At 46.5% G+C, this 26,507-nt stretch overlaps 1 protein-coding gene across 1 annotated transcript; it reads right to left on the bottom strand.

Moving 5' to 3' along the window:
• LOC140720649 (NACHT, LRR and PYD domains-containing protein 3-like) lies at positions 1–22,262 on the bottom strand. The gene is made up of 5 exons (XM_073035488.1): positions 22,174–22,262; positions 21,243–21,409; positions 20,148–20,319; positions 19,998–20,048; positions 1–1,322 (listed from the first exon to the last, which is right to left on the bottom strand). The coding sequence occupies exons 1-5, from the start codon at positions 22,232–22,234 to the stop codon at positions 1–3; spliced, it is 1,773 nt and encodes a 590-aa protein (XP_072891589.1). The 5' UTR covers positions 22,235–22,262.
• Positions 22,263–26,507: the final 4,245 nt, after the last annotated feature.

Genomic DNA, 26,507 nt, shown 5'->3' with positions numbered 1-26,507 from the left:
TCACCCATCTGTCGCGTTGTGGGCTCCAGTGAGGAATTTCAGAATATCCCCGGGATGTGGATTCAGGAATTGTGCGACTGCAGCTACAAACTCTTGGATAATGAGGTGTGGGAATGTGTACACCACGCTCCGGGCAGAATCCTCTCTCTCCAAAAGCTCCATCAGGAACCCGGACAGGAACTGGGAAGGCTGCAGATTGTAGGCGATCAAATCTCCATCTGTAAACACAATCTTCTTCTCAAACACTCCTCTGAAGGCCATCTGACCAACCCTGAGTAACACATCACGGGGGTTCTCAATCTCACGGCCGTGGTTTTTCAGGATGTTGTAAATATAGTTGGAGTACAGTTGGGTGATGGTCTTGGGAACTCGCTGCGGGTCCCTGACTCTTTGTGTGAAGAAGGGGCCCAGTGTCAGAGTGAGGATACAGCAGTAAGAGGGGTTGTAGCTCATGGTGTACAGGATCTCATTCTCCTTCACATGTTTGAAAACAGCTTCCGCCACCGTCTGATCTTCAAAATACCTCATGAAATATTCCTTCCGTTCTTCACCAGAAAATCCCAGGATTTCAGCCCAGACACTGATCTCAGCCTTTTCCAATAAACGTAACGCACTGGGGCGGGTGGTCACCAGCACTGAACACCCTGGGAGCAGCTTGCCCTGGATTAAACTGTACACAATGTCCGACACTTCACACCACCACTCAGGATCTGGGCACTGGTGCTTGGGTTCTGTGTATCTCTGAATGTCAGCAAAATCGATTCTGTGTTTGAATTCATCCAAACCATCGAATATAAACAGCAATCCCTCTGGGTTCTTCCAGACCTCTCTCAGTAATTTACCAAAGTAAGGATACTGATCCAGAACCAGATCCCTCAGGTTTATTCTGCAGTTAATGGAGTTTAAATCCAGGAACTTGAAACTGAAGACAAACTGGAACTGTTGGTATATTTTCCCCGTGGCCCAGTCATAAACAATCTTTTGTAGCATTGTTGTTTTCCCGATCCCTGGGACTCCGGCCACTGCTGCCGAACTCCCAGATGTGGATTTACTCCGGGAAAAGCTGCTCTGGAACAACTGATCAGTCCGGATTTTTTCCAGCTCTCCACGGAGGTGATTCTCTCTCCACTCCTCGTGGTCTCTGCCTCTCGCCAGCAGCTCATGTTCCAACAGTCTCCGATCTCGAACAGTAGAAATGACCGTGAGCTCAGCGTATCGATCAAGCAGCTGGAAAACCTTCACCTTCTCCGTCATCAGGATCGTGTTCACTCTCAGTGTTTCAGTTTGTGACCGCAGAGTCTCCTTGTGTTTTTGTTGAACATCTTCCATGGGAACAGAGAGTGGACAAACTGTTAGATGCCTCAACTCCGAACTCTGTATTTAAGTAGCTAAGAATTAGCTCAAAGCCATTGCATTAATTGGATTCATCTAATTCGATTAACAGACCCTGAACTGGACATGGAGGCCCTGACTTGATAAACACCAGATCATCACATTTCACAATTAACTGTGCTGTGAAAGTGGGTATTTCCCTGGTAGCTTACTGACCCCCGACTGTCCCGTACTGGACAACCTCCCACTACTTCCAGAGCAATCATTGTTTCTGTGGAAGAACTTTGAAAGCCCAATGTTTGATATGGTGTATGGTGTCAGAGAAAGGGATAGTGAGCATTCTGTCAAAGGAACAGTTCGGGGAATCACAGCTCACCACCTCCCCTCTCACTGTCACTGATTCAAAATACAAAGAAGTAGCTTTGTTGACCAGTACATGCACTGTGGGTGGATGGTTGGGAGAGGAAATGTCACTGTCTTGTTCAGGAAATTACGACAGTCAGAAGATTGACACGAAACACAGACAATTCCGCCACCCCATCATCACAGATGCTGCTCCGCTCACTGAGTTCCTCCAGAAAATGGTTTGCGACGTCAGATTTGCAGTCTCGTGTCTCTGAAAGAGTATGTGTTGTAAATACTCAACAGATACAAGATAGACAAGTGTAAAGAATAAGGAAATAATTGTTATTCCGGATCTGATGCAGCACAAAGACTCAGATAAAGAACGCAATGAAAAATACAAATAAACACGTTCGACACAGGAGTTACTCTGACCTCAAGTGGCTCAGACAGAAAATTTTCAAACCGTGCTGGTGATGGGGTGGGGGGTTGTTGGTTGTGGAAGGGTGGCTTAGTCGTTGGAGGTGTTGATCAGTCTTACTGCTTGAGGAAAGTAACTGATTTTGTGTTGCAAGGTCGTGGTTAAGGATGAACCCAAGAGCAGGACACAGGCACGGAGTCCGAGTCGTGAGGCGTTAGCACCGTCGTGAATGGCGAACCGGTATCCAGGAGAGTCTTTACATGGAGACAAGGTTTATGTAGAGTATCCAGGGAATGATGCAGAGTTAGTACTGACAGTCCTAAGGAATCCTGAAACGATGTTTACTTACACTGGAGTCGACCAACGAACTGGCAAAGCTTGGCTGTGACGCTTGAATTTTAACCTATGCTCGCTAATGGGAACCAGGTGTGGTAGAATTAGTGGTATTGGGAATGATTGGAAATCAGACTAGGGGATTAAAGCCCAATTAAAGATGTAATAGCAAATGGGGAATTGTAAGAAGGGACTGTGACATTTTGATATGTGGGATAGGTGTGATCCTTCCTGATACTGCTGCCCCTTTTCCGGAGCCTTTCTGTATATACATCTCTGATGGAAGGTAGGCTGGGGGTGCCGATGATGCGTTGGGCAGTTTTGATTACCCGTTGTAGAGCCTTCCAGTCCGCCACAGTTATGCAGCATGTTGGCCTGTTCTCTGCAGCACAGCTGTAGAAGGACGGGAGTGTAGATGTGAGTACAGGTCAGACAACGTCTGTGGAAAGGGGAGAAAGGGGAGATGCTACTGGTCTATGACTTTAAATACAAATTTGAAAACCATGCCGATTACAGGTCGGGTGGTGAAGAGAGCAGAGACCGAGGAATTTCTGTAGCAGGTGGTTCAGGATTTCAGCTGTCACAGGACCTGGACAGAACACAGAACAGCACAGGAATAGGCCCTTCGGCCCACAACGTGATGCCACATTAAACTCTGATGTTTAAACATTCTCCCCATTTAGATAACAGTCTGTACTATTGTTTCTTTTACCAAAATACATTACCATACATTTTCCAACACTGTATTCCATCTGCCATATTTTGCCCACTCTTCCAATTTGTCTAAGTCTTGCTGCAATCGCATTGCTTCCTCAGCACTACCTACCCCTCCATCTGTCTTTGTATCATCCGTAAACTTTGACACAAAGCCGTCAGTTCCACTATCTAAGTAATTGACAAACAATGTGAAAAGTAGCCGTCCTAAATACTGATCCCTGAGGAAAACCACCAGTCAGCGGCAGCCAAACAGGAAAGGCCGATTTTATTCCCATTCACTGCCTCCTGCCTGTCAGCTATTCCGCTATCCATGCCAGTATCTTTATTGTAACGGTATCGGATTTTATCTTGTTAAGCAGCTTCATGCATGGAAACATATCAAACGCCTGCTGAAAATCCAAGTAAATGACATCCATTGCCTCTCCTTTGTCCACCCTGTTTGGTTTTTTACTCAATGAACTCCAGCAAATTCGTAAAGCAAGAATTCCCTTCATATAAACTGTACTGACTTTGACTTATTGTATCATGAGGCTTGTTATGTGTGATAAGCAAACCAGATGGAGATGGGGGCCAGAGTTGACCCCCCCCCCCCCGTGAACTATGCTGCTAATGACAGAGAGAGATGAAGAACAGAGGGAGAGGTATCTGCTAGAGATAAGAGACAGAGAGACGCATGATTTAGTGTTATGGCTTCTTCACTGATTATTTACCTTTTGGTACAAGGACACTCTGCTTTGCTCGTTAACCTTCCTGAGGAGACAGCAGGGAGTGGCTTAGTTTGATGGACATGGACATGTTGAATGATAGATGGCTGATATCCCATCAGGGGAGATAAAAGACGGGTCTGCCGAGGCACCGGCAGACACGCCACGAGACACTGCACGAGTGTTGTGCACCCACAGGAAGGTGGGGGCCTGGGGGATCGGTTCCGGGGAATCGGTCCAAAGCTCACCGTGGATGAAGGTAGGCAGATGGGGACTTGTGTGTGTGTCCACCGACGCCCTGGTGACAAGTCTGCCACTGAAGAACGGTCTCGCCTGGAACGGAAGGGTCATAACCGGTGACCGCAACGGCACAACGGAACAAGAAGACGACGGAAGGTTTGCCTGCTGCAACTGCTCATCTCTCTCTCTCTCTCTCTCTCTCGAACATTGCAACAGCCCCTTCCTCAACACGAACTGAACTGAACCGAACTCTGTTTACTCTCAGGACAATTTATTTACCCCTGAACTTTGACAGAGCTTGGTTCTGATTCTGATTCCTATACTTCTGTATTGATCATTGCTAACCTGTTTTATATGTATATTTGCATTTTTGATACCGTATTACTTAGTTTAGTAACCCAGTCACGGGACGGGTGTGGGTAGGTGGCAGAAATGGAGTGATGGGCACGGAGTATCGGCATGGACACTGAAATACCAAGCAAGGTCATTTGATTCCAGACAATTACAGAATGTCTCTCTGGTACTTCCTGCTCCCTCCCCTCTCCCTTCCCCTTTTCCCAACCATGATTCGTCTCTCCCTATCCCCTTCCCACTCTCAGTCCACGATAGAGACCCATATCAGAATCATGTTTATCATCACTCACATATGTCATGAAATATGTTTTTTATGTACAGTACAATACCTAAAATTACTGCAGCACTGTGCAAAAGTCTTAGGCTCCCTAGCTCCAAATACCTTGAAACCTGAAAATTAATAATTGAATTGAATTGACTTTATTTCTTGCATCCTTCACATGCACGAGTGAAAATCCTTACATTACGACTCCACCTGAATGTACAATGTGCAATCATAGTAATTTAAAATAATTTATAGATTCCAAGTTTCCGAATCACTTAGATTAGGCTAACTGGCCGATAATTCCACAAAGAAGAGAAAATCTGCAGATGCTGGGAATCCAAGCAACACACACAAATTCTGGAGGAACTCAGCAGGCCAGGAACAATTGATGTTCCTATGGAACAGTTGATGTTTCGGGCCGAGATCCTTCGGCAAGACGGGAGACAAAAAGCTGAGGAGTAGATTTGAAAGGTTGGGAGTGGGGTGGAAGGAAAGAGAAAAGCCAGGCGATAGGTGAAACTTAGAGGGGAAGAGATGAAGCAAAGAGCTAGGAAGTTGTTTCTTGATAGAGACAGAAGGCCCTGGAAGAAAGATAAAGGTGTGTGTGGGGGGGGCGGGGTTTGCACCGGAAGGAGGCGATGTACAGGCAAGGAGATGACATGAGAGAAGTACGAGGGCATGGGGAAAGGTGAAGGGGGAGGGGAAAATTTACTGGAAGTTTGAGAAATCGATATTCATGCCATCAGGTTGGAGGCTACTCAAACGGAACATTAGGTATTGTTCCTCCAACCTGAGTGTGACCTTATCCCGACATTGCAGAAACCCATGGACTGACGTATCGGAATGGGAATGGGAAGTGGAAATAAAATAGGTGGCCACTGGGAGATCCCACTTGTTCTGGCGGACACAGTGTAGATGCTCGGTAAAACGGTCTCCCTATCTACGCCGGGTCTCACCGATATACAAGAGGCCACACCGATATCATCTACACCTCCCTCTGGTGCTCTCTCCACCCTCCTTTCTCCTTTCTTCCATGGCCTTCTGAATCTTTCAGTAAACAACTTCCTAGATCTTTGCACATCCCTCCCCCTCCAAGTTTCACCTGTCGCCTCCCCTTCCACCCCCGCCCTCCACCTTTCAAACCTCCTCCAACAGCGTTTTTTCTACAGTCCCACCGAATGTTCTCGGCCCAAAACGTTGACTGTACTTTCTCCATAGATGCTGAGTTTCCCCATCATTTTCTGTGTGTTAGCCGATAATTTCAATTCTTCTGCCCTCATCTCTTCTTTATTTTTTTTTTGTTTTGTCTTTAGTTAGATTTTAAAAACTTCCCAATTCATGCAGTCCCAGCTGCCATCTGAGGGTTCATTTACATTAATCTCCCTGATAAGATCTGATCTCACAGTGTGTCAGGACTCTTATCAGGGACGTGTGGGTTTCACAGTGTATCAGGAACCTGCCGGCAGTGTGTGGGGTCTCGCAGTGTGCCAGGAACCTGACAGCGGTGTGTGGGATCTCTTAGTGTGTCCGGAACCTGCCAGGCGTGTGTGGGGTCTCACAGTCTATCAAGACCCTGTCAGGGTTGTTTCGCGTCTCCCAGTGTGTCAGGACGCTGTTACGGACGTGTGGGGTCTCATAGTGTGTCTGGACCTTTCCAGGATTGTGTGGAATCCCAGAGTGTATCAGGACCCTGTCAGTGATGTTTGGAGTTTCACAGTATTTCAGGACCATGTCGGAAGCGTGTTGGGTCTCACAGTCTATCAGGACCCCGGCGGGCATTTGTGGTGTCTCACAGTGTATCAGGACGCCGGCGAGCATTTGTGGTGTCTAACAGTGTATCAGGTCCCATGCGGGTGCTTGTGGGGTCTCACAGTGTGTCAGCATCCTGCCAGGGGTGTGTGGTGTCTCACAGTGTGTCAGGAACCTGTCAGGGGTGGGTGCCGTCTCATAGTGTGTCAGGAACCTGTCAGGGACATGAGGCGTTTCAAAGTGTGTCAGGACACTTTCAAGTAAGTGTCAGGTTTCACAATGCAGCAAGACTCTCCCAGGGGTGTGGGGGGGGGGGGGGGGGGGGGGGGTGTCTCACAGTGTGTGAGGACCCTATCGGGGACATGTGGGATCTTCAAGTGCGTCAGGACCCTAACGGTGATGTTTGGGGTTTCACAGTGTTTCAGGACCATGTCGGGGGCGTGTTGGGTCTCACAGTCTGTCAGGACTCTGTCCGGGATGTGTGGGGTCTCACAGCGTGTCATGGCCCTGTCAAGGGTGTGTGGGGTATCACACTGTGTCAAGACGCTGACAGGAGTGTGTGGGGTCTCACAGTGTGTCAAGACCCTGTATGGCGTGTGTGGGATCTCACACTGTGTCAAGACCCTGCCATTGGTGTCTCACACTGTGTCAGGACACTTTCAGGGCTGTGTGGGGTCTCGCAGTATGTCGGGACCCTGTCAGGGGTGTGTGGTATCTCACAGTGTGTCAGGACGCTGTCCGGATTGTGTGGGGTCTCACAGTGTGTCAGGACACTGTCCGGATTGTGTGGGGTCTCACAGTGTGTCAGGACCCTGTCAGGGACGTGTAGATCTCAGTGTGTCAGGACCATGTCAGGAACGTATGGGGTTTCACAGTGAGTCAGGACTCTGTCAGAGGTGTGTGGGGGGTATCTCATCCTACCTGCCTCTGGGGGTAATTATTCACCCCATTCCCTAACTGTTGATGTGCCTGTTGAAATCGCTGATATCCGTTTGGATCACCACGCCTGGCAGCATATTGCATGCACCCGCCACTCTGTGTAAAAGAAAATGCACTGTACATCTTCCCCTTATCTCATCCCAAATCAATAGCCTCTATTATCTTACATATCTACACCAGAAACACTCTTACTATCTTCACCTTTCGATTTTATAACCGAACATATGGTATCCTTTCAACTCTTTAAACTTCATATAAAACAATCCAGGCTAATCTACCCACTCCTTAAAGTTTATGCCCTCTAATCTAGGATGTGAGTTGTATTTCTCTTGAGCTCCCCCTGAGGCCTTCACAGCTTTCCTATAATGGGGGACAATTGCACCAATGTTCCAAGTGCAACCAAACCTAAGTTTTATACAGCTGCCACGAGACGGCATAGTTTCAAGGAGCTTGAAAAATAGGTACAGAGGAGATGTCAGGGGTAGGTTCTTTGCACAGAGAGTGTTGAGTGCGTAGAATGGGCTGCCGGCAGTGGCGGTGGAGGCGGAAATGGTAGAGTCTTTCAGAGACTCCTTGATGGCTTCTTGCTTAGAAAAATAGAGGGCTGTGGGTAAGCTTAGGTAGTTCTAAAGTAGAGACATGTTCTGCACAGCTTTGTGGGCCGAAGGACCTGTATTGTGCTGTAGGTTTTCTATGTTTCTATTTCAGCAACATAAACCTTATCTCTCCCTTTCAGATTAAATTTACAACATCTCTCGTCAAGTTCCACATCGTTGACTTTAATCCCCTGTGGAACACAGTCCCAAATTCTAATCAGCTGATATTTAATGGACCCCACATGCCAGTTGTGGATTTGCCCAATAGCAGCTGCTACCAGTCTAACCTTTTGCCATTTAATCTGCCTTCCCGCAATTTATCTTTCCCACACTCCATACCGCATAATCTTATGCCTCTCCTGACTGATACCCATCTGAGAACAGGAGTTGTGTTCACTGATCCCAAAGTCTCAACCACTGAAACCGAGCATCTTGTAGGCTTACATCCCAATACCGGCAGCAGTATGGCCTCTCCTCTACTTCAGACATTACACACATTTTTCCAAGAACACATCCTTCCATCGGAGATTCCTAAAATATTCTTGCAGTAAGGAAACACGGGGTAAAATATATTAGGTCATCAGTAACACAGGGAAAATTACCCACTACAACAAACTTTCTGCTTTTGCACCTTTCCAAAATTTGCCTACCAATCAGTTCCTGATGACTTCTAGGGGATGTTTATTAAAACCCATCAGTGACAGTATCCATATTATTGTTGTGCTCTCCCCATATTGCCTCAGTGTTTTAACTCCCCAGAATGTCCTCCCTGAGTGCAGCTGTGAAATCCCCCAGATCAGTATATAAACCACTCCAACTGTATTACCTGCCCTCTCTAATTGGAAAAATCACGAGTCTGGAATACTGAGCTGACAGTTCTCTATTTCGCAATCAAGTCTTCATAAAGGCCACAGCAGCACACTTCCATGTGCTGCTCCACTCTCAAGGTCCAGCTACCTGACCTACAACACTCTCTCCACTGTCAGGGATGTGCGGGTTCTCACAGTGTGTCAGGATTTTGGCAGGGGTGTGTGGGGTCTCACAGTGTGTCCGGTCCCTGTCAGGGGTGTGTGGGGTCTTACTGTGTGTCAGGACCCTGCCAAGAGTGTGCAGGGTCTCTCAGCGTGTCGGAACCCTATCAGGAATGTGTGGCTTTTCAGAGTGTGCTGGATCCTGCCAGCAGTGGCTCGGGCCTCACAGCGTGTCAGGACCTGAAAAATAAATACAAGGAGTTCAGATGGGGTGAAAAAGCTGTGAGACAGTACCACAGGGGTAGTAATCTCAAGATAGTTGCTTTTACCGCTTGACAGTCGGGGCAGCAATGCAATGAGGTGGCAGATAAATGTGTGACTGAAGAATTGGAGCTGGCAACGGGGATTCATATTTTCGATAATTGGGACCTCTTCTGGTGCAGGTGGGACCTGTATAAAAGGTTAGGTTGCACTCGAATCCAAGTGGTGATAATATTCTTGCAGGAAGATTTACTCGAGCTGTCGGGAATGTTTTAAATATGGCAGGAGGATGAGAACCAGTATGATAGAGCTGAGGATGAGCTAGCAGGTTTACAAGTAAATGATGGGTGAAAATACAACGTAAGGTAGGACAAGCCCATGATTGGGAACAAATGCAGACAAAGCAAAGAGTTAAATTGACCCAAAGAGGCAAAATTCAAAACAGCGAAAAATGCAAAAACTGAAAATGCTGGATTTAAATGTGGGTAGCCTTCAGAATAAGGAGGAAGAACTCATCGCGCAATTGGAGATCGGTCGGTATGAGATTGTGGGCATCACTGAGTCGTGGCTGAAAGAAGACCATAGTTGAGACCTGAACATCAAATGATATACTTTGTATCAAAAGAACAGGCAGGAAGGCAAAGGCGGTGGTGTGTCTCTGTTGGTAAGAGTTGGAATTACATCTTTAGAAAGATGTGAAAAAGGGTTAGAGAATGTTGAGTTTGTGTTGGTGGAGTTAGGAAATTGCAATGTTTAAAATAACATTATGTACATGATATATAGGTCTTCGAATAGTAGCAATGTGGGGTTGATTTTGCAAAGGGAGCTGGAAAAGCGTGTTATAATGGTAATAACACAATTGTAATGCAAAGTTCAATTTGCAAGGGCTTTGGGAAACTGAGGCTGGTGTCAGATCGCAAGGGAAGGAATTTGTTGAACGCATATGAGATGGCGTTTTAGAGCAGCCTGTGCTTGTGCTATCTCAGACTGGGTGTTGTGTAATAACACAGATAGTTTCTAGGGAGCTTAACATAAAGGAAGCCTTAGGAGGCAGTGAACATAATATGATTGAATTTATACTACAGTTTGAGAGGGAGAAGCCTGTCTCATATGTATCTGTATTGCAATGGAGTAAGTGAATTACTGAGGCATGAGAGAGGAGCTTTCACCGGAGGCTTGGAGGAGGATACTGGCAACAGAACAGAGATGGCTGGAGTTTCTGGGAATACTTCACAAGGCACAGGATAGATATGTCACACAGAGAAATAAGTTCTCAAATAGCAGAGCTACGCATCCGTGGCTGACAAAGGAAGTTCAGGACTGCATAAAAGCCAAGGAAAGGGCACACGTTGTCGCAAATGTAAGTGGGAAGTTGGATGATTGGGAAGATGTTGAAATCCAACAAAATGAATCTATTAAAAAGATTTAAGAATGTAGGAAAGCAAAATAAAGGAAATTATAGGCCAGTTAGCATAACCTCAGTTGTTGGGAGTCTATTATTAAGGATGAGGTTTCAAAATACTTGGAGACTTATATAAAATAAGTGAAAGCCAGCATGGTTTCTGTCAAGGGAAATCTTGCCTGCTCAATCTTTTGGAGTTCTTAGAGGAAGTAACGAGCAGTGAGAACAAAAGAGGGACAGTGGATGTCATTTACTGTACTTGAATTTTCAGAAGGCGTTTAATAAGGTGTCATATGGCTGATAGGGAACATAAGAAAACGAGGCAGCTGAACAAGATAAAACTGACAGAATGGTCCAAAAGCGGCAGATGGAATACAGTATTGGGAGATCTATGGTAATCCATTTTTGATAAAAAGAAAAAAAAGTGAGAGCTATTATCAAAATGGGGAGAAGGTTCAAACATCAGAGGTGAAGAGGAACTTAGGAGTTCTCATGCAAGACTCCCGGAAGGTTAATTAACAGGTTCAGTCTGTGGTAAAGAAGGCACTGCCAGCTGTGTGTGGGGGGTCTTGCAGTGGGTCAGGACACTGTCAGGGGCGTGTGAGGTCACACAGTCTGTCAGGACCCTGCTGAGAGTGCGGGGGCTCTCTATTCAATGTACTTGGGCGAAATAGGGAGCTTAGGAAAACACTGATTATTGAAATAGTTACTTTAGAGAATGCGACAGTGGTAGAAATTTTGTTCTTCAATAATCAGGGAGAGAATCTGTATTGTATTCAGAAATGGGTGTGGGAATTTCACCACCGCGTCTGTTTCCTCGGCAAACAGCCTGAAGAACAGTGAGGAAGAAGTTTGCAGGCTATTTGTAGAGACGTATTGTAGAATTGCAGAAATTGTAGAGTCATTAACGACGGACTAGTCGATTTGAAGAGAGATAGAGGGAGGGGGAGAGTGAGAGAGAGAGATAGAGAGCGTGAGGGAGGGAGAGTATTAGTATAGGGGGTTTGATTGCGAGGCCAGTTTTCTGTTCTGGGTGTCAGATGTGCAATGTCCGAGAGACTACCAACCTCCCTGATGGCCACATCTGTGCCGGGTGCATCGAGCTTGTCAGGGAGAGTGAGAAGGTGCTAGACAGGAGCTACAGATAGACAATAGACAATAGATGCAGAAGTAGACCATTTGGCCCTTTGAGCCTGCACAGCCATTCTGAGATCATGGCTGATCATCTACTATCAATACCCGGTTCCTGCCTTGTCCCCATATCCCTTGATTCACCTATCCATAAGATACCTATCTAGCTCCTTCTTGAAAGCATCCAGAGAATTGGCCTCAACTACCTTCCGAGGCAGTGCATTCCAGACCCCCACAACTCTCTGGGAGAAGAAGTTTTTCCTTAACTCTGTCCTAAATGACCTACCCTTTATTTTCAAACCATGCCCTCTGGTACTGGACTCTCCCAGCATCTGGAACATATTTCCTGCCTCTATCTTGTCCAATCCCTTAATAATCTTATAAATTGCAATCAGATCCCCTCTCAATCTCCCTTAATTCAAGCGTGTACAAGCCCAGTCTCTCTAACATCTCTGCGTAAGACAGTCCGGACATCCCAGGAATTAACCTCGTGAATCTACGCTGCACTTCCTCTATAGCCAGGATGTCCTTCCTTAACCCTGGAGACCAAAACTGTACACAATACTCCAGGTGTGGTCTCACCAGGGCCCTGTACAAATGCAAAAGCATTTCCTTGCTCTTGTACTCATTTCCATTTGTAATAAAGGCCAACATTCCATTAGCCTTCTTCACTGCCTGCTGCACTTGCTCATTCACCTTCAGTGACTGATGAACAAGGACTCCTAGATCTCTTTGTATTTCTCCCTTACCTAACTCTACACCATTCAGATAATAATCTGCCTTCCTGTTCTTACTCCCAAAGTGGATAACCTCACACTTATTCACATTAAACGTCATCTGCCAAGTATCTGCCCACTCACTCAGCCTATCCAAGTCACCCTGAATTCTCCTAACATCCTCATCACATGTCACACTGCCACCCAGCTTAGTATCATCAGCAAACTTGCTGATGTTATTCTCAATGCCTTCATCTAAATCATTGATGTAAATCGTAAACAGCTGTGGTCCCAATACCGAGCCCTGTGGCACCCAACTAGTCACCACCTGCAATTCCGAGAAACCACCATTCACCGTTACCCTTTGCTTTCTACCTGCCAACCAGTTTTCTATCCATGTCAATATCTTCACCCCAATGCCAAGAGCTCTGATTTTACCCACCAATCTCCTTGTGGGACCTTATCAATTTAGGTTAGGTAGTTACCAGTGTCACAAGAGACAGATAAGTGGGTGACTGTCAGGACAGGGAAGGGAGGGCGTTACATAGTGGAGAGCACCTCTGTAGCTGTCCCCTTAAACAATAGGTATTCCATCTTAACTGGGGGATGCATCCGCGGCCCTGCTCAGAACGGGAAGGTAAAGAACGGAAGAGGAAGTCAGTGGCGAGAGGGAAATCTATAGTTAGGGCGACAGATAGGTGATTCTGTGGTGGAAAGGCACAAACAAGGATGGTAGTTTGCCTCCCAGGTGCCAGGGTTCGTGTGTTTCTGAGGTTGTCCTCAAGATTCTGAAATTGGTGTGTCCTGAAAGCAGAATAGAGGGGGTTAGGAAGGAAGCTAAGAAGCAGGACCTCAAAGGTAGTAATCTCGGAACTGCTGTCTGTGCACACGCGACAGTGAGTATCGGAATAGAATGAGGTGGAGGATAAATTCGTGCTGAAGGATTGGAGAAGGGGGCAGGGATTCAGATTTTTGGATCAATGGGACTTCTTCCGCAGCGGTGTGACGTGTACAAAAATAACAGGTTCTACTTGAATATGAGGGGGACCAATATCCTGGCTGTGAGGTTTGTTAATTCTGTTGGGGAGGGTTTAAACAAGATTTGCAGAGGTGTGGGAACCGAATTGAAGAGGCAAAGGATCAGGTAGTTGGAGCGCAAGTAGAGACAGCTTGTAGCGAGTTTTTGAGGAAGGATAGGCAGATGTTAGAGCAAAGACGCACTCAGCCTAATGGTTTGAGACGTGTCTATTTTAATACAATCAGTATCATAAACAAGGCCGATTAACCTAGAGCGTGGATCAACACGCGGAACCGTGACGTTCTGGCCATTACAGAAACTTGGATGTCTCAGGAGCAGGAATGGCTGCTGAATGTGCCGGGATTTAAATGTTTCAAAATGAACGGAGAGGGAAGCAAAAGAGGTGGGGGTGGTGCGTTGCTAATTACGGATAGTGTCACGGCTGCAGAAAAGGACGACGTCATGGAGGGATGATCTACTGAGTCATTCTGGATGGAAGCCAGAAACAGGAAAGGGAAAATAACTCTGCTGTCCTAATAACTCTACTATCCCAGTTGTAACAGGGATATCGAGGAGCACACAGGGAGGCAGATTCTGGAACGGTGCAATAATAATATGGCTGTTGTGATGTGAGATTTTAACTGTCCTAATATAAATTGTCATCTCTTTAGAATATGGGGTTTAAATGAGGTGAAGTTTGTTAGGTGTGTTCAGAAATGTTTCCTGACACAATATAGTCTATACTTGATCTGGTATTGGAAAATGAACCCGGTCAGGTGTCAGATCTCTCAGTGGAAGGGCCATTTGGAGGTAGTGACAATTCCTATCTCCTTCACCGGAGCGCTGCAGAGGGATAGAAGCTGACAATTTGGGAAAATATTCAATTGGGGTAGGGGTATATATTATTCTATTAGGTATGAACTTGACAGCATAAATTGAGAGCAAATGTTCACAGGGAAATGCACGGCAGAAAAGCAGCAAATCTTCAGGAAACATTTGCATGGATTTCTGCATAGGTATGTTCCATTTTAGCAGGGAAAGGATGGTAGAGGTAAGGAACCATGGTGTATAAAAGATGTAGAAAATCTAGTTAAGAAGAAAAGGAAACCTTACGAAAGGTTCAAGAAACGAGGTACCGGTAGAGCTCTAGAAAATTACAAGGTGGCTAGGAGACAGCTTCAGAATGGAATTAGGAGAGCCAGAAGGGGCCATGAGAAGACTTTGCTGAGCAGGATTAACGGAAACCCCAAAGGATTCTACAAGTATGTGAAGAGCAAGAGGATGCGCCTTGTGAGAATTGAACCAATCAGGTGCGATCGTGGAAACATGTGCATGGAATCGGAGGAGGTAGCGGAGGTATTTAATGAAAACTTTGCTTCAGTATTCACCAGGGAAAATGACCTTGGCAATTGTGGGAATGACTTACAGCGGACTGAAAGACTTGAACATAAAGACATTAAGAAACAGGATGTGCTGGAGCTTTGAAAAATATTCAGTTTGATAAGTCACGGGAACTGGATGAGATATATCCCAGGCTGATGTGGAAAGTGAGAAAAGAGATTGCTGAGCCTTTGGCGATGGTGTTTGTATCATCAATATAGAAGTACCGGAAGATTGGATATTTGCAAACGTCATTCCATTGTAAAAGAAAGGCAGTGGAGACTACCAAGGAAATTATAGACCAGTGAGTCTTATATCAGTGGTGGGCAACTTGTTGGAGAAGATTCTGAGAGGCAGGATTTATGAGCGTTTTGAGAGACATAATCTGATTAGGGATATTCAGCATGGCTTTATCAAGGGCCTGTCGTGCTTTACGAACCTGATTGAATTCTTTGAGGATGTAACAAAACACATTGATGAAGGTTGAGCTGTGGATGTAGTGTATATGGATTTCAGTAAGGCATTTGATAAGGTTCCCCATGCAATGGTTCCCCATTCAGAAAGTAATGCGGCATGGGATCCAAAGAAACCTTGCTTTGTGGATCCAGAATTGGCTTGCCCATTGAAGGCACAGGGTGGTCGTAGATACTTCGTGTTCCGCATGGAGGTTGGCGACTGGTGGTGTTCTGCAGAAAAGCGTACTTGCACCGCCCCCCCCCCCCCTCCTCGCACTCTGATTTTCATAATGACCTGGCTGAAGAAGTACGTGGGGGGGTGGGAGGGGGGTTAGTAAGACTGATGATGACACAAAGGTTGGTGATGTTGTGGATAGTCTGGACGGTATTCAGAAGTGACAGCGGGACATTAATAGGATGCAGAACAGGGCTGAGAAGTGGCCGATGGACTTCCACCCACATAGGTGTGAAGTGGTTCATTTTGGTAGGTCCAATTTGAAGACAGAATATAATATACCTGTAAATGGTAAGAATCATGGCAGTGTGGAGAATCTGACAGATCTTGGGGTCCGTGTCAAAAAGACACTCATGGCAGCTGTGTAGGTTGACAGTGTTGTTAAGAAGGCGTATGGTGTGTTGCCTTTCATCAATCGTGGGAATGAGTTCAAGAGTTGTGCGTTAACGTTACAGCTATACAAGATCTTGGTCAGACACCACAGCGTACTGTGCTCAGTTTTTGTCACTTCACGACAGGAAGGATGTGGATACTACAGAGTGATGCAGAGTAGATTGACAAGGATGTTGCCTGGATTGGAGGGCGGACCTTATGAGAGTAGGTTGCGTGTACTTGGCCTTTTCTCCTTGGAGAGATGGAGGATGAGAGGTGACTTAATAGAGGTGTATAAGATGATAAAGGGCGTTGATCGCGTGCATAGTCAGAGGCTTTTTTCCCAGAGCTGAGAAGGCTAACACAAGGGGTGGAGTTTTAAGGTGCTTGGAAATAGATACCGAGGGGATGTCAGTGGTAAGTTGTTTTTTTACATAGATAGTATTGTGTGTGTGGAATGCACTTCCAGTGTCAGTGGTGGAAGCAGATAAGAGCCTCTTGGATAGACACATGAAGCTTAGAAAAATAGAGGTCCATCTGCTGGGGAAATTCTCGGCTGTTTCTAGAGTAGGTTACATGTTCGGCACAACACTGTGGGCCGAAGAGCCTGTAATGTGCTGTTAATTTCTATGTTCTAAGTTCTATGTACCATATCCATGGTGCAGGGAAACTGGGGGCTTTACTGTCTGAATGTAGACTGGAAAAGCATTAACAATGTTGACAGAGGCAGGAGCAGATTCTAAATTCCTTGATTCATCTCTCCCTGGAGTCATACGTAAATTAACATCTTTGGAATTTGAACTTGGCAATAAGAGAGATTGACCCAGTGTTCTGGTCGAGATTCATTACGTTTCTGTTCAAGAGCTTCAAATATTCAAATAAAACCTGGGCTACTTTAAGATTAGTAACTTTTGCAATATCTGACTTTCCTTTGCACTCTCCTCATAAATGTGGCGTTCAGTGATCCAACTCAGTCTGCGATTATGAAGCCTTACAATCTTTTGTGCCCATGTACTGCCCGGGCTCCATTTTCACAGGCATGATGCGCTTCCGGATGTAGTGAGCTTCTAATCCAGCCGATCACAATGCAATTAATTCCAATATTATTTCTAGATATTTTCAGTCCTTTGCACCTTCTCAGCTGCAATCCCACAACCCTCGGTTTCTCTGTCCTAATTCCCATCTCTCACCCTTCCACAGAGTCCATCACACAAACCGGCATATGTGAATTTCAGCTTCTGACTGAGCTGAGGATTTTGTTCCCAATCTCACCCTCACTGACACGGACGTCCCAGGATTCTTGAGCTGGAAATTAGACTGCATAACTGTAGCAGTGTTTGCACCGAAGGAGTGCAGATGTGAACAGAATGGGGTTCATATGCTGCTTTGGGGTTGAACAGACCATTTTGGGATGCTAACTGCTTTTCACATTAAATTAATGCTGTCATTGTTTTCTCTGTAACGAGAACTTCAATGGACTCCCAGTTCTAGAATTAATGACTTGCAGGATCTGAGGGAATTTTAAGAAGTGATTTAGGATGAGGGCTGTTCCAGGCTTTGGGTGGCTGTAGGGGAATGATTTCACCTTTTGCAATAAAAAAAGGAAGGAAAATCTGATTTTCACTCTTCCAGATTGTCGTCTTATCCACTTTGACTCTGGTGGAGGTACCTGTCATTGCAGAACCCAGAGAGGTATGTTCCCTTTCAGCAAACAATCCAACGTTCTGTGTTGTTTCTCTTAATGTCATAAGAACATAAGATATTGGAGCAAAAGTAGGCTATTCGGCCCATCGAGTCTGCTCCGCCATTCAATCATGGGCTGCTCCAATTCTTCCAGTTATCCCCACTCCCCTGCTCTCATCCCATACCCTTTGTTGCCCTGGATAATCAAGAACCTATCTATCTCTGCTTTAAATACACCCAATGACAGCCGCTAGTGACAACAAATTCCACAGATTTACCACCCTCTGACTATAGCAATTTTCCGAATCTTTGTTCTTAAAGGGCGTCCTTCAATCCTGAAGTTATGCCCTCTTGTCCTAGAATCCCCTGCCATGGGAAATAACTTTGCCATATGTAATCTGTTCAGGCCTTTTAACATTCGGAACGTTGCTAAGAGATCTCCCCTCATTCTCCTGAACTCCAGGGAATACAGCCCAAGAGCTGCCAGACGTTCCTCATAAGGTAACCCTTTCATTCCTGGAATCATTCCCGTGAATCTTCTCTGAACCCTCTCCAACATCAGTACATCCTTTCTAAAATACGGAGCCCAAAACTGCACTCAATACTGCAAGTGTGGTCTCACTGGTGCCTCGTAGAACCTCAACATCACATCCCTGCTCTGATATTCTATACCTCTAGAAATGAATGCAAACATTGCATTCGCCTTCTTCAGAACCGACTCAACCTGGAGGTTAACCTTTATGGTATCTTGCATAAGGACTCCCAAGTCCCTTTGCATCTCTGCATTTTGAATTTCCTCGCCATCTAAATAATGGTCTGACGTTTATTTCTTCCACCAAACAGCATAGCCATACACTTTCCAACATTGCATTGCATTTGCCACCTCATTGCCCATTCCTCTAAACTATCTAATCTCTCTGCAGGCTCTCTGTTTCCTCAACACTACCCGCTCCTCCACCTATCTTTGTATCATCGGTAAATTTAGTCACTGTGTTGCCTTAAGGCATTTGTTTAGCTCTATTACATTTTCGCTTTAGTAATTCGTTTGTAATTATTTTCCAGTTAAAGTTAAGGTTGTTGAAAGTAAATTCGTTGTCTGTGATGTATCGCGGCATACGATGACGTCACACGGTTCTGCCGCGTCTTGTGGGAAAATACCGGTTTGGAGAAACGGGAAGAAGGGGGCTTGTATTTGCAGGATTGGGGCGAGAAAAGTTTTCATTCTACGCACTAAGAAACATCATAAAAACAATGCCGTACGTTTATAAGATAATCGATACATGAAGTAAAAATGTTAACACTGATTCTGTTAAAAGTAATGACGGTTGATAAAGTTTATTTTCCTGTGTTATTGAAAGCGTTGCTGGACAGTTTGTGTTGAAGTGTATTTAAAGCAGTTGATGGCGTAGGTAGATTCTGACTATGTTGTACTTTAATGAGACTTTAATGTAATATAGTTTGTTATAGTTTTATTTTTACAAGTTTTTATGATGTAAATGTGATGCCCAGAAGGAAGCAAATACTGTATATATTTTGTATTGTTTTATCAACAGTTTTCACCATACGTTAATGTGGAAGAGTGAACAATAAATGGTTAATCTCACTGGGATCCTGTCTTCATTGACTACGGTTTACCTGGGTGTTTAGTTCAGAGTTGCTACATCTGTATGAGAACACTACAGTCCACAAATCCATTAATGCCGTAGTCCAAATCATAGACATACATCGTAAAAAGTAACGGTCTGAACATCGACCCCCGGGGAACCCCACTGGTAACCGACAACCAGCCAAAATAGGATCCCTATATTCCCAGTCTTTGTTTTCTGCCGATCAGCCAATGTTCCACCCAAGCTAGTAACTTTCCTGTAATTCCATTGGGTCTTATCTTCCTAAGCAGCCTCATGTGCGGCACCGTGTTAAAGGCCTTCGGAAAATCCAAGTACACCACGTCTATTGCATCTCCTTTGTCTGCCGTGCTTCTAATTTCCACAAATCATTGCAGTTGGTTTGTCAGAGGCAGGATTTTCCTTTCGGGAAACCATGTTGGCTTTGGTCTATCTGCTCATGTGTCTCCAGGTACTCCATAGTTTCATCCCTAACAATCGATTTCAACAACCTCCCAAGAACTGATGTCAGCCTAACTGGTCTATAGTTTCCTTTCTGCTGCCTCCAACCCTTCTTAAATAGCGGGGTAACATTTGCAATTTTCCAGTCATCCGGTACAATACACGTCCTCTGAAAACCAACCTTCCAGCACACGTGTTCCTTGTGTCTCCCTGTGTCACGGTGGAACATTTACCTGGTCAAGTCCCCCTGGCTCAACAACGATATGTCCCTACACAATATCAACCTTTGGTGTAAACAGCGGTTTCTTCACTTACCTTTCAGCTCACTGGGAAACTTCGGGACAGGTCGATGAAGCGGTACACAACCTGTTCGGATTTAAACAATTTGGGGAATTGAAATGCAAGGAATTATTAAATATGTAGAGCTTGAATCTTAAAATAGATTAATCTCTGATATTGACTCACCATGCTCCTGAATTTCGTTCAGTATTTTGTCCAACTTTGGGACACAATTCCGCATTTTCACAAAGGTTTCCCACATCACCCTCCGGGCGTGGGAGCCCTTCTCCATCACCAGGCTCAGGAGGAGTTTAGAACTGTCCGCCCGCTCTTCCTTATCAGCGAGATCAGAGATTTTCTGTGAAGAGTAACGGTGAACATATTGGGGACTGACAGATTCACACAGAGAATGAGAAGTAAATGACGTGCTCTGTAACGGGATCACACTGAACAGTCACCAGGACGGGTGCTGATCCTGTCTGGACATGGACAGTACATTCTGAGTGCAGAGCACACGGAGGGACATTCACCGTGAACCTGGTCCACCAGTCAATGAGATCCTGGCTGGTCTGTGACCGTTTCATTGATGTGGCTCCAAGTGCATAAATAATTCCTCACCGGATTTGACGGTGTAAAACAGAAATCTGAAAATAATGATCACAGATGAAGAAAGACGTCAGGAGGGTTTTTATAACAGAATGAACAGTCTCGGAGAAGTTGCAGAAAAGATTATGTGATTCATCTCCTCAGTCCGCCAGTGTCCAACATGACAGCGGATTACCGGCTGACACCTGATGCCTTTCCTTTGCCTTTTCCAGTGGAGGTTGATTCAGTGATTACACATTACAATATGGCAGTATTCCCCGATCCACACTGTCTGCAGTTACAGATTGTAACACAATCATCTCCACCCAGAACAGAACACATTCAAGCTCCTGTGGCATCCACAGATGATGTCCCTATTCTCACTGCCATCCTGCTGTCACGCTGCACGTTCATCCCAAACCGAAACTTCCAGTCATATTTCCATTTAATACTGTAAGCCCACACAACTGTTACCTGCTCAACTCACTCTGAACACTGAGCAGCCACCCACCAGTCCACGGGGTATTTTCACCCCTTTCTATCACTGGTTCAGATTCACATTTTTGTGATTGTATTCACAGTATTTATTTCCCAGCTGTTCTTTTGTATCTAATTTAATATCCGATGAGTGAGAGTTCCGACACCCATCAGTCCTGTGATGTGTGAAAATTCAAACCCATTCCCACTCCCACTCACACGATGTTCCTCTCTGCTGAACTGATTCTCGGCCATTAACGCCAGGCTCACTCCGTGCACCCCTCCTTCCATCGCCTGCTCCAGCCTGTCCCGGTAGAATTCCGTCAACTGCAGCAGCTGGGAATCGTTCCAGCTTGCCAGGAGCTCGGTGATCCCTGAGCTCAGACCTGTGAAGAAAAACGGGGAAAATTAAAGAAATTGCCAACCCCGTATTGGGCAGTGACTTCCTCTCTGGAACATAAAGATGGTGCAGCACGTCAAGGAAAACAGTGCGAGTTATATATGGTAGAGGGAGACGGGTCTGGAGAGGGTGTCAAGGAGAGAGGGGTGACAGATCCGGTGGTGGTGTGGGGGGTGGGGTGAGTCGGAGGTGGGAGAGAAAGAGAAGGAGGCAGAGAGACAGAGGTAATGGAGGGGGAAGGGAGGGATGGGGAGAGGTGAGGGGAAGGGTGGGGAGAGACGGAGTGGAGAGGGAGAAGGAGGGATGGGAGAGAGAGATAGGAGAGGGGGAAGGGAGGGGTAGGGCGAGACGGAGAGGAGAGGTGAGGGGAAGTGTGGGGAGAGACGGAGTGGAGAGGGAGAAGGAGGGATGGGAGAGACAGAGGAGAGTGGAAAGGGAGGGGTGGGGAGAGACGGAGGAGAGTAGGGAGGGATTGGAGAGAAGAGGGGGAAGGGACGGAGAGGAGATTGTGAAGGGAGGGGTCGAGAGAGACGGAGAGGAACTGGGAAGGGAAGGTGGGGAGAGACGAACAGGAGAAGGAGGGTCGGGGAGAGGTGGGGAGGAAATTGTACTAATTCCACTTGTGACTGTGTTCTCCCAGAGATGTTAACTCTCTCTCTCTCTCATCTCTCTGCTGCTTTCACAAATATTTTGTGAAATGCAAACACTGCATTAAATCCAGATACAGAGTCAAGGCAATTGCCGACATACCCGTGATCTTTCCTGATATTGACATCACTGGAACTCCTCCACTGCCCGCCCATTCAGCCATGTTGAGGACAGTTGTGGTGAGATTTTGCTGCTCTGTAACAAACAAAGTTAACAGTAGAGCGCCAGGCATTAATTGAAGTATGAAGGAGAACACTGTTTTGTTTTTAAACAAAAACACTCACTTCCAAACATCTTGGGCCTATCCACTGAAGACTTGATACGGCCAAATCTACCTGCGCCCATCCACCCACAGTCACACAATACTCATTATCCCTCTACCCCTGGATTTTACACCTTTCCGGGACTCCCCGAAGTATCTACTGTATTGCAAGCAATTCCATTTGAAGAACCAAACTTGTGTCCTGGACTGGGAGTGATGTGTCAATGGAATGGCGAGGCAAATTGAGCAGACAGTGCCCACTGCGTTGGTCCTCCTACCACTGGTGGCGCTATGGACAATTGCTACAGCAGTGTGGGTTGAAACATTTCACTGACCAATGGAACATCTATACCCCCATCACTAAGTTATACAGTCTCCTCAGTCACACCTGATTCTCACCGTCTCCTTTCAGTTTAACATCCACTGACATTGACACCGATGGCAATAAATGGTTTGAGTCCATAGAGAAAAACTCTGACATCCTGAACAATGCAAAATCACCCATAGCATCACGGAATCTTGACTAGAGCCACGGCATTTTCTCCGGCAGGATTTTAAGATAATTTTTAGCACCAAATCTCCGGTCAAGATTTAATTACGCATGTCATGGTGCGGTGCTTGACGTCCGCATTCCGGTTCACGGTACAGCCCATGGACTCCGGACTCTGGGTCTTCTGGCTGTCCATTGTTTTAGTTGGGCTTAATCTCAGGACCTGATCCTCATATTGGGGCTGGAAGTGCCCCTGGGTTCGGAGAGTGGTTGCCGGTTCATCTCGTCAGTATCCTGTCCTCTCCTCCGTGGGGTAAGTCAGGCCATCCTTACCATTGCCCTACGGTGGGATCTGTCTCTCCCGATCCTTGCTTCCGTGGGGTAAGTCAGGCCGTCCTTGCTGTTGCCCTACAGTGGGATCAGTCCCTCCCGGTCCTTGCCTCCATTGGGTAACTCAGGCCATCATGCCGTTACCCTGAGGCTGGACAGTTCCTTTCTTTCTCTCTGAAGCCTTGCCGGCTACACACGCCTGAAGCCCTGCCGGCTACCCACGCCTGAAGCCTTGCCGGCTACCTACGCCTGAAGCCCTGCCGGCTACCCACGCCAGAAGCCTTGCCGGCTACCTATGCCTGAAGCCCTGCCGGCTACCCACGCCTGAAGCCTTGCCGGCTACCCACGCCTGAAGCCCTGCCGGCTACCCACGCCTGAAGACTGGCCGGCTACCCACGCCTGAAGCCCTGCTGGCTACCCACGCCTGAAGCCTTGCCGGCTACCCACACCTGAAGCCCTGCCGGCTACCCACGCCTGAAGACTGGCCGGCTACCCACGCCTGAAGCCCTGCCGGCTACCCACGCCTGAAGCCCTGCCGGCTACCCACGCCTGAAGCCTTGCCGGCTACATACGCCTGAAGCCCTGCCGGCTACCCACGTCTGAAGCCTTACAGGCAACCTACGCCTGAAGCCTTGCCGGCAACCTCTGTCTGGAGCCCTGCCCTGCAGCCTGTGTCTGAACTCTCGTCTGCTACCTCTCGCCTCGAGCCTCACCTGCTACCTTTCGCTTCTACCGCTGTAAGTTCAACTACCGGAGCAAGATAAGGAACTCTCTTTGGCTGTTTTGAACTGTCTCTGTGTCCCCGCCTTCGCTAGGTAGGTCCGGCCTTTTGCCGCTACCTAGCGTTGGGAACTGTCTCTCTGTGTCCACGCCTTCGCTAGGTAGGTCCGGCCGTTATCCGCTACCTAGCGTTGGGAACTGTCTCTCTGTGTCCACACCTTCGCCAGGTAGGTCCGGCTGTTTTCCACTACCTAGCGTTGGGAACTGTCTGTGTCCACGCCTTCGCCAGGTAGGTCCGGCCGTTTGCTGCTACCGAGCGTTGGGAATTGTCTCGTTATGTTCAGCATTCCGTGTATGAATCCCAGCCCTACGTTCTGGTTCCAAGGAGGGGTCCCGGCTTTGTGTTCTGCACTCCTGTTCTCCCTCAACCACGGCTCTGTGTTCTCATCTTGTCCATGTGCCTCGCCCAGCCCGGTGCTGGGGTTCCCTCGTCCTGTGCTGGGTTTCCCTTGTCCTGTCCAGGAGTCTCACGTCCAGTCCTGTTGCCTCCCCTCGTCCTGTAGCCACGTCTTGCCCTCGCCTGGTTCTGGAGTCCGAGCCCGTGTCAAGACCCAGGTTCTGGGTCCTTGTCCAGTCTCTGGCTCGGAGTCCAAGCCCAGGCTCCTAGTTCCTAGTTCCATGTCCTGGTTCTGCTGCCCTAGTCATGTCCTAGCCCAGATCCAGCTTCCTTGTCTCGTCTGGGGCGTGTGTCATGTCCAGCGTCCTTTCTTCTGCACTTCCCTTGCTTCCTTCTCATGCCTAGTCCTGTTTCTGGTAGTTCAGTGTCTGTGTCTTGCTTTTGGGTCCACTCCTAACACCCCCCTTATCACAACGCATTCATCTGTCTATTATTAGATAGTTACATGGCACCTTGTTAAACACAATGTAGACCCACCATACATCAAAAACAGATTGGCAATAACTAAAACAAGATGCTCTAATTATTGAACAAGACAGGCAGTGCTTTGATACTTCAAATCAAAGACTGTGTAATGAAAGCTGAGCCTGTCTGTAGCAATGACGTATCTGATTTCTATAAGCGTTGTATTCTGTGTTGTGTATTTATGATTTTCTTATGCTCCGGAGTGGGGTAGAGCGGGTTAAAAATGAAGGGAATCATTTACATATTTGTGCTTTGTTCACAGCTGGGAACTGACGGATGTCCTATCTTTTATTATTATCCACTTAAATACACCGAACTAACATGGGTAGACTTCAGTTCCATCGCTACAAGATTGTATGTTTCCGGATTTCTAAAAAAGGAACGAATACACCAACCTTTACAATCAGCAACTTTTATAATCAATATTGGAGCTGAGGGCACGTCATACAGCTATAACAAATCCGTAACAAATATAACAATTTGTTTGGCTACGCTCTCAACAATGTTTCTCAATCTGGCGATTATTTAAAATAGAAGACCATGAGATATAGGAGCAGAAATAGGCCATTCGGCTCATCCAGTCTGATCCGCCTTTCAATCATAAACTGATCTAATTCTTCCACTCATCCCCACTCCCTTGACTTCTCCACCATTCTCTTTGATGCCCCGGCTAATCAACAACCTATCTATCTCTGCCTTAAATATACCCAATGGCCTGGCCTCCACAGCCGCTCGTGGCAACAAATTCCACCGATTTACCACTCGCTGATTAAAGTAATTTCTCCTCATCTCAGTTCTAAACGAAAGTCTTTCAATCCTGAAGTCGAGCCCTCTTCTCCTAGAATCCCCTATCATGAGAAATAATTTTGCCGGATCTAATCTGCTCAGGCCTATTAACATTTGGAATGTTAACATTTGGAATCATTCTCCTGAACTCCTGGGAATACAGTCAAAGAGCTGCCAGGCGTCCTCATACGGTAAACCTTTCATTGCTGGAATCATTCTCGTGAATCTTCCCTGAACCCTGTCCAATATCAGTATATAATTTCTAAAATAAGGAGCACAAAACTGCACTCCGTGTGGTCTCACAAATGTCTTATAGAGCCTCAACATCACATCTCTGCTCTTATATTCTATACCTCTAGAAAGGAATGCCAACATTGCATTCGCCTACTTCACCACCGACTGAACCTGGAGGTTAACCTATAGGGTATCCTGCACAAGGACCAAGTCTCTTTGCATCTCTGCATTTTCAATTCTCTCCCCATCTAAATAATAGTCTGTCCAATTATTTCTTCCACAAAGTGCATGAACATACACTATCCAACATAGTATTTCATCTGCTACTTCTTTGCCCATTCCCCTTAACTATCTAAGTCTCTCTGCAGTCTCTCTTATTCCTCAACATTACCCGCTCCTCCATCTACATTTGTTTCATCGGCAAATTTAGCCAGAAATCCATTAATTACATAGTCCAAATCATTGACATACATCGTAAAAAGCAGCTGTTCCAATACCGTCCCCTGTGGAACGCCACAGGTAACCGGCATCCAACCAGAATAGGATCACTTTATTTTCACTCTCTGTTTTCTGCCGATAAGCCTACGCACTCAAGGGAGGGGTGTGGAGAGAAGGAGAGGAGAGGGGGAAGGGAGGAGTGGGGAGAGACGGAGAGGAGAATGGGATGGGAGGGGGGGGAGATGGAGAGGGGA

The sequence above is a fragment of the Hemitrygon akajei genome, unplaced genomic scaffold, assembly GCF_048418815.1.
Source record: "Hemitrygon akajei unplaced genomic scaffold, sHemAka1.3 Scf000045, whole genome shotgun sequence".
NCBI classification, from domain to species: Eukaryota; Metazoa; Chordata; class Chondrichthyes; order Myliobatiformes; family Dasyatidae; genus Hemitrygon; species Hemitrygon akajei.
This window is presented reverse-complemented; position numbering and strand designations above follow the sequence as displayed.

Bases quoted from the DNA above. Each gene is read 5' to 3' on its own strand.
- LOC140720649 (XM_073035488.1), bottom strand. From the start codon at position 22,234: ATGGCTGAATGGGCGGGCAGTGGAGGAGTTCCAGTGATGTCAATATCA. The intron at 21,410-22,173 runs GTATGTCGGCAA...TTTTCTTCACAG, and splicing joins AATATCAGGAAAGATCACGG to GTCTGAGCTCAGGGATCACC. The intron at 1,323-19,997 runs GTAAGTGAAGAA...TTCCCATGGAAG, and splicing joins GTTTCCCAGTGAGCTGAAAG to ATGTTCAACAAAAACACAAG.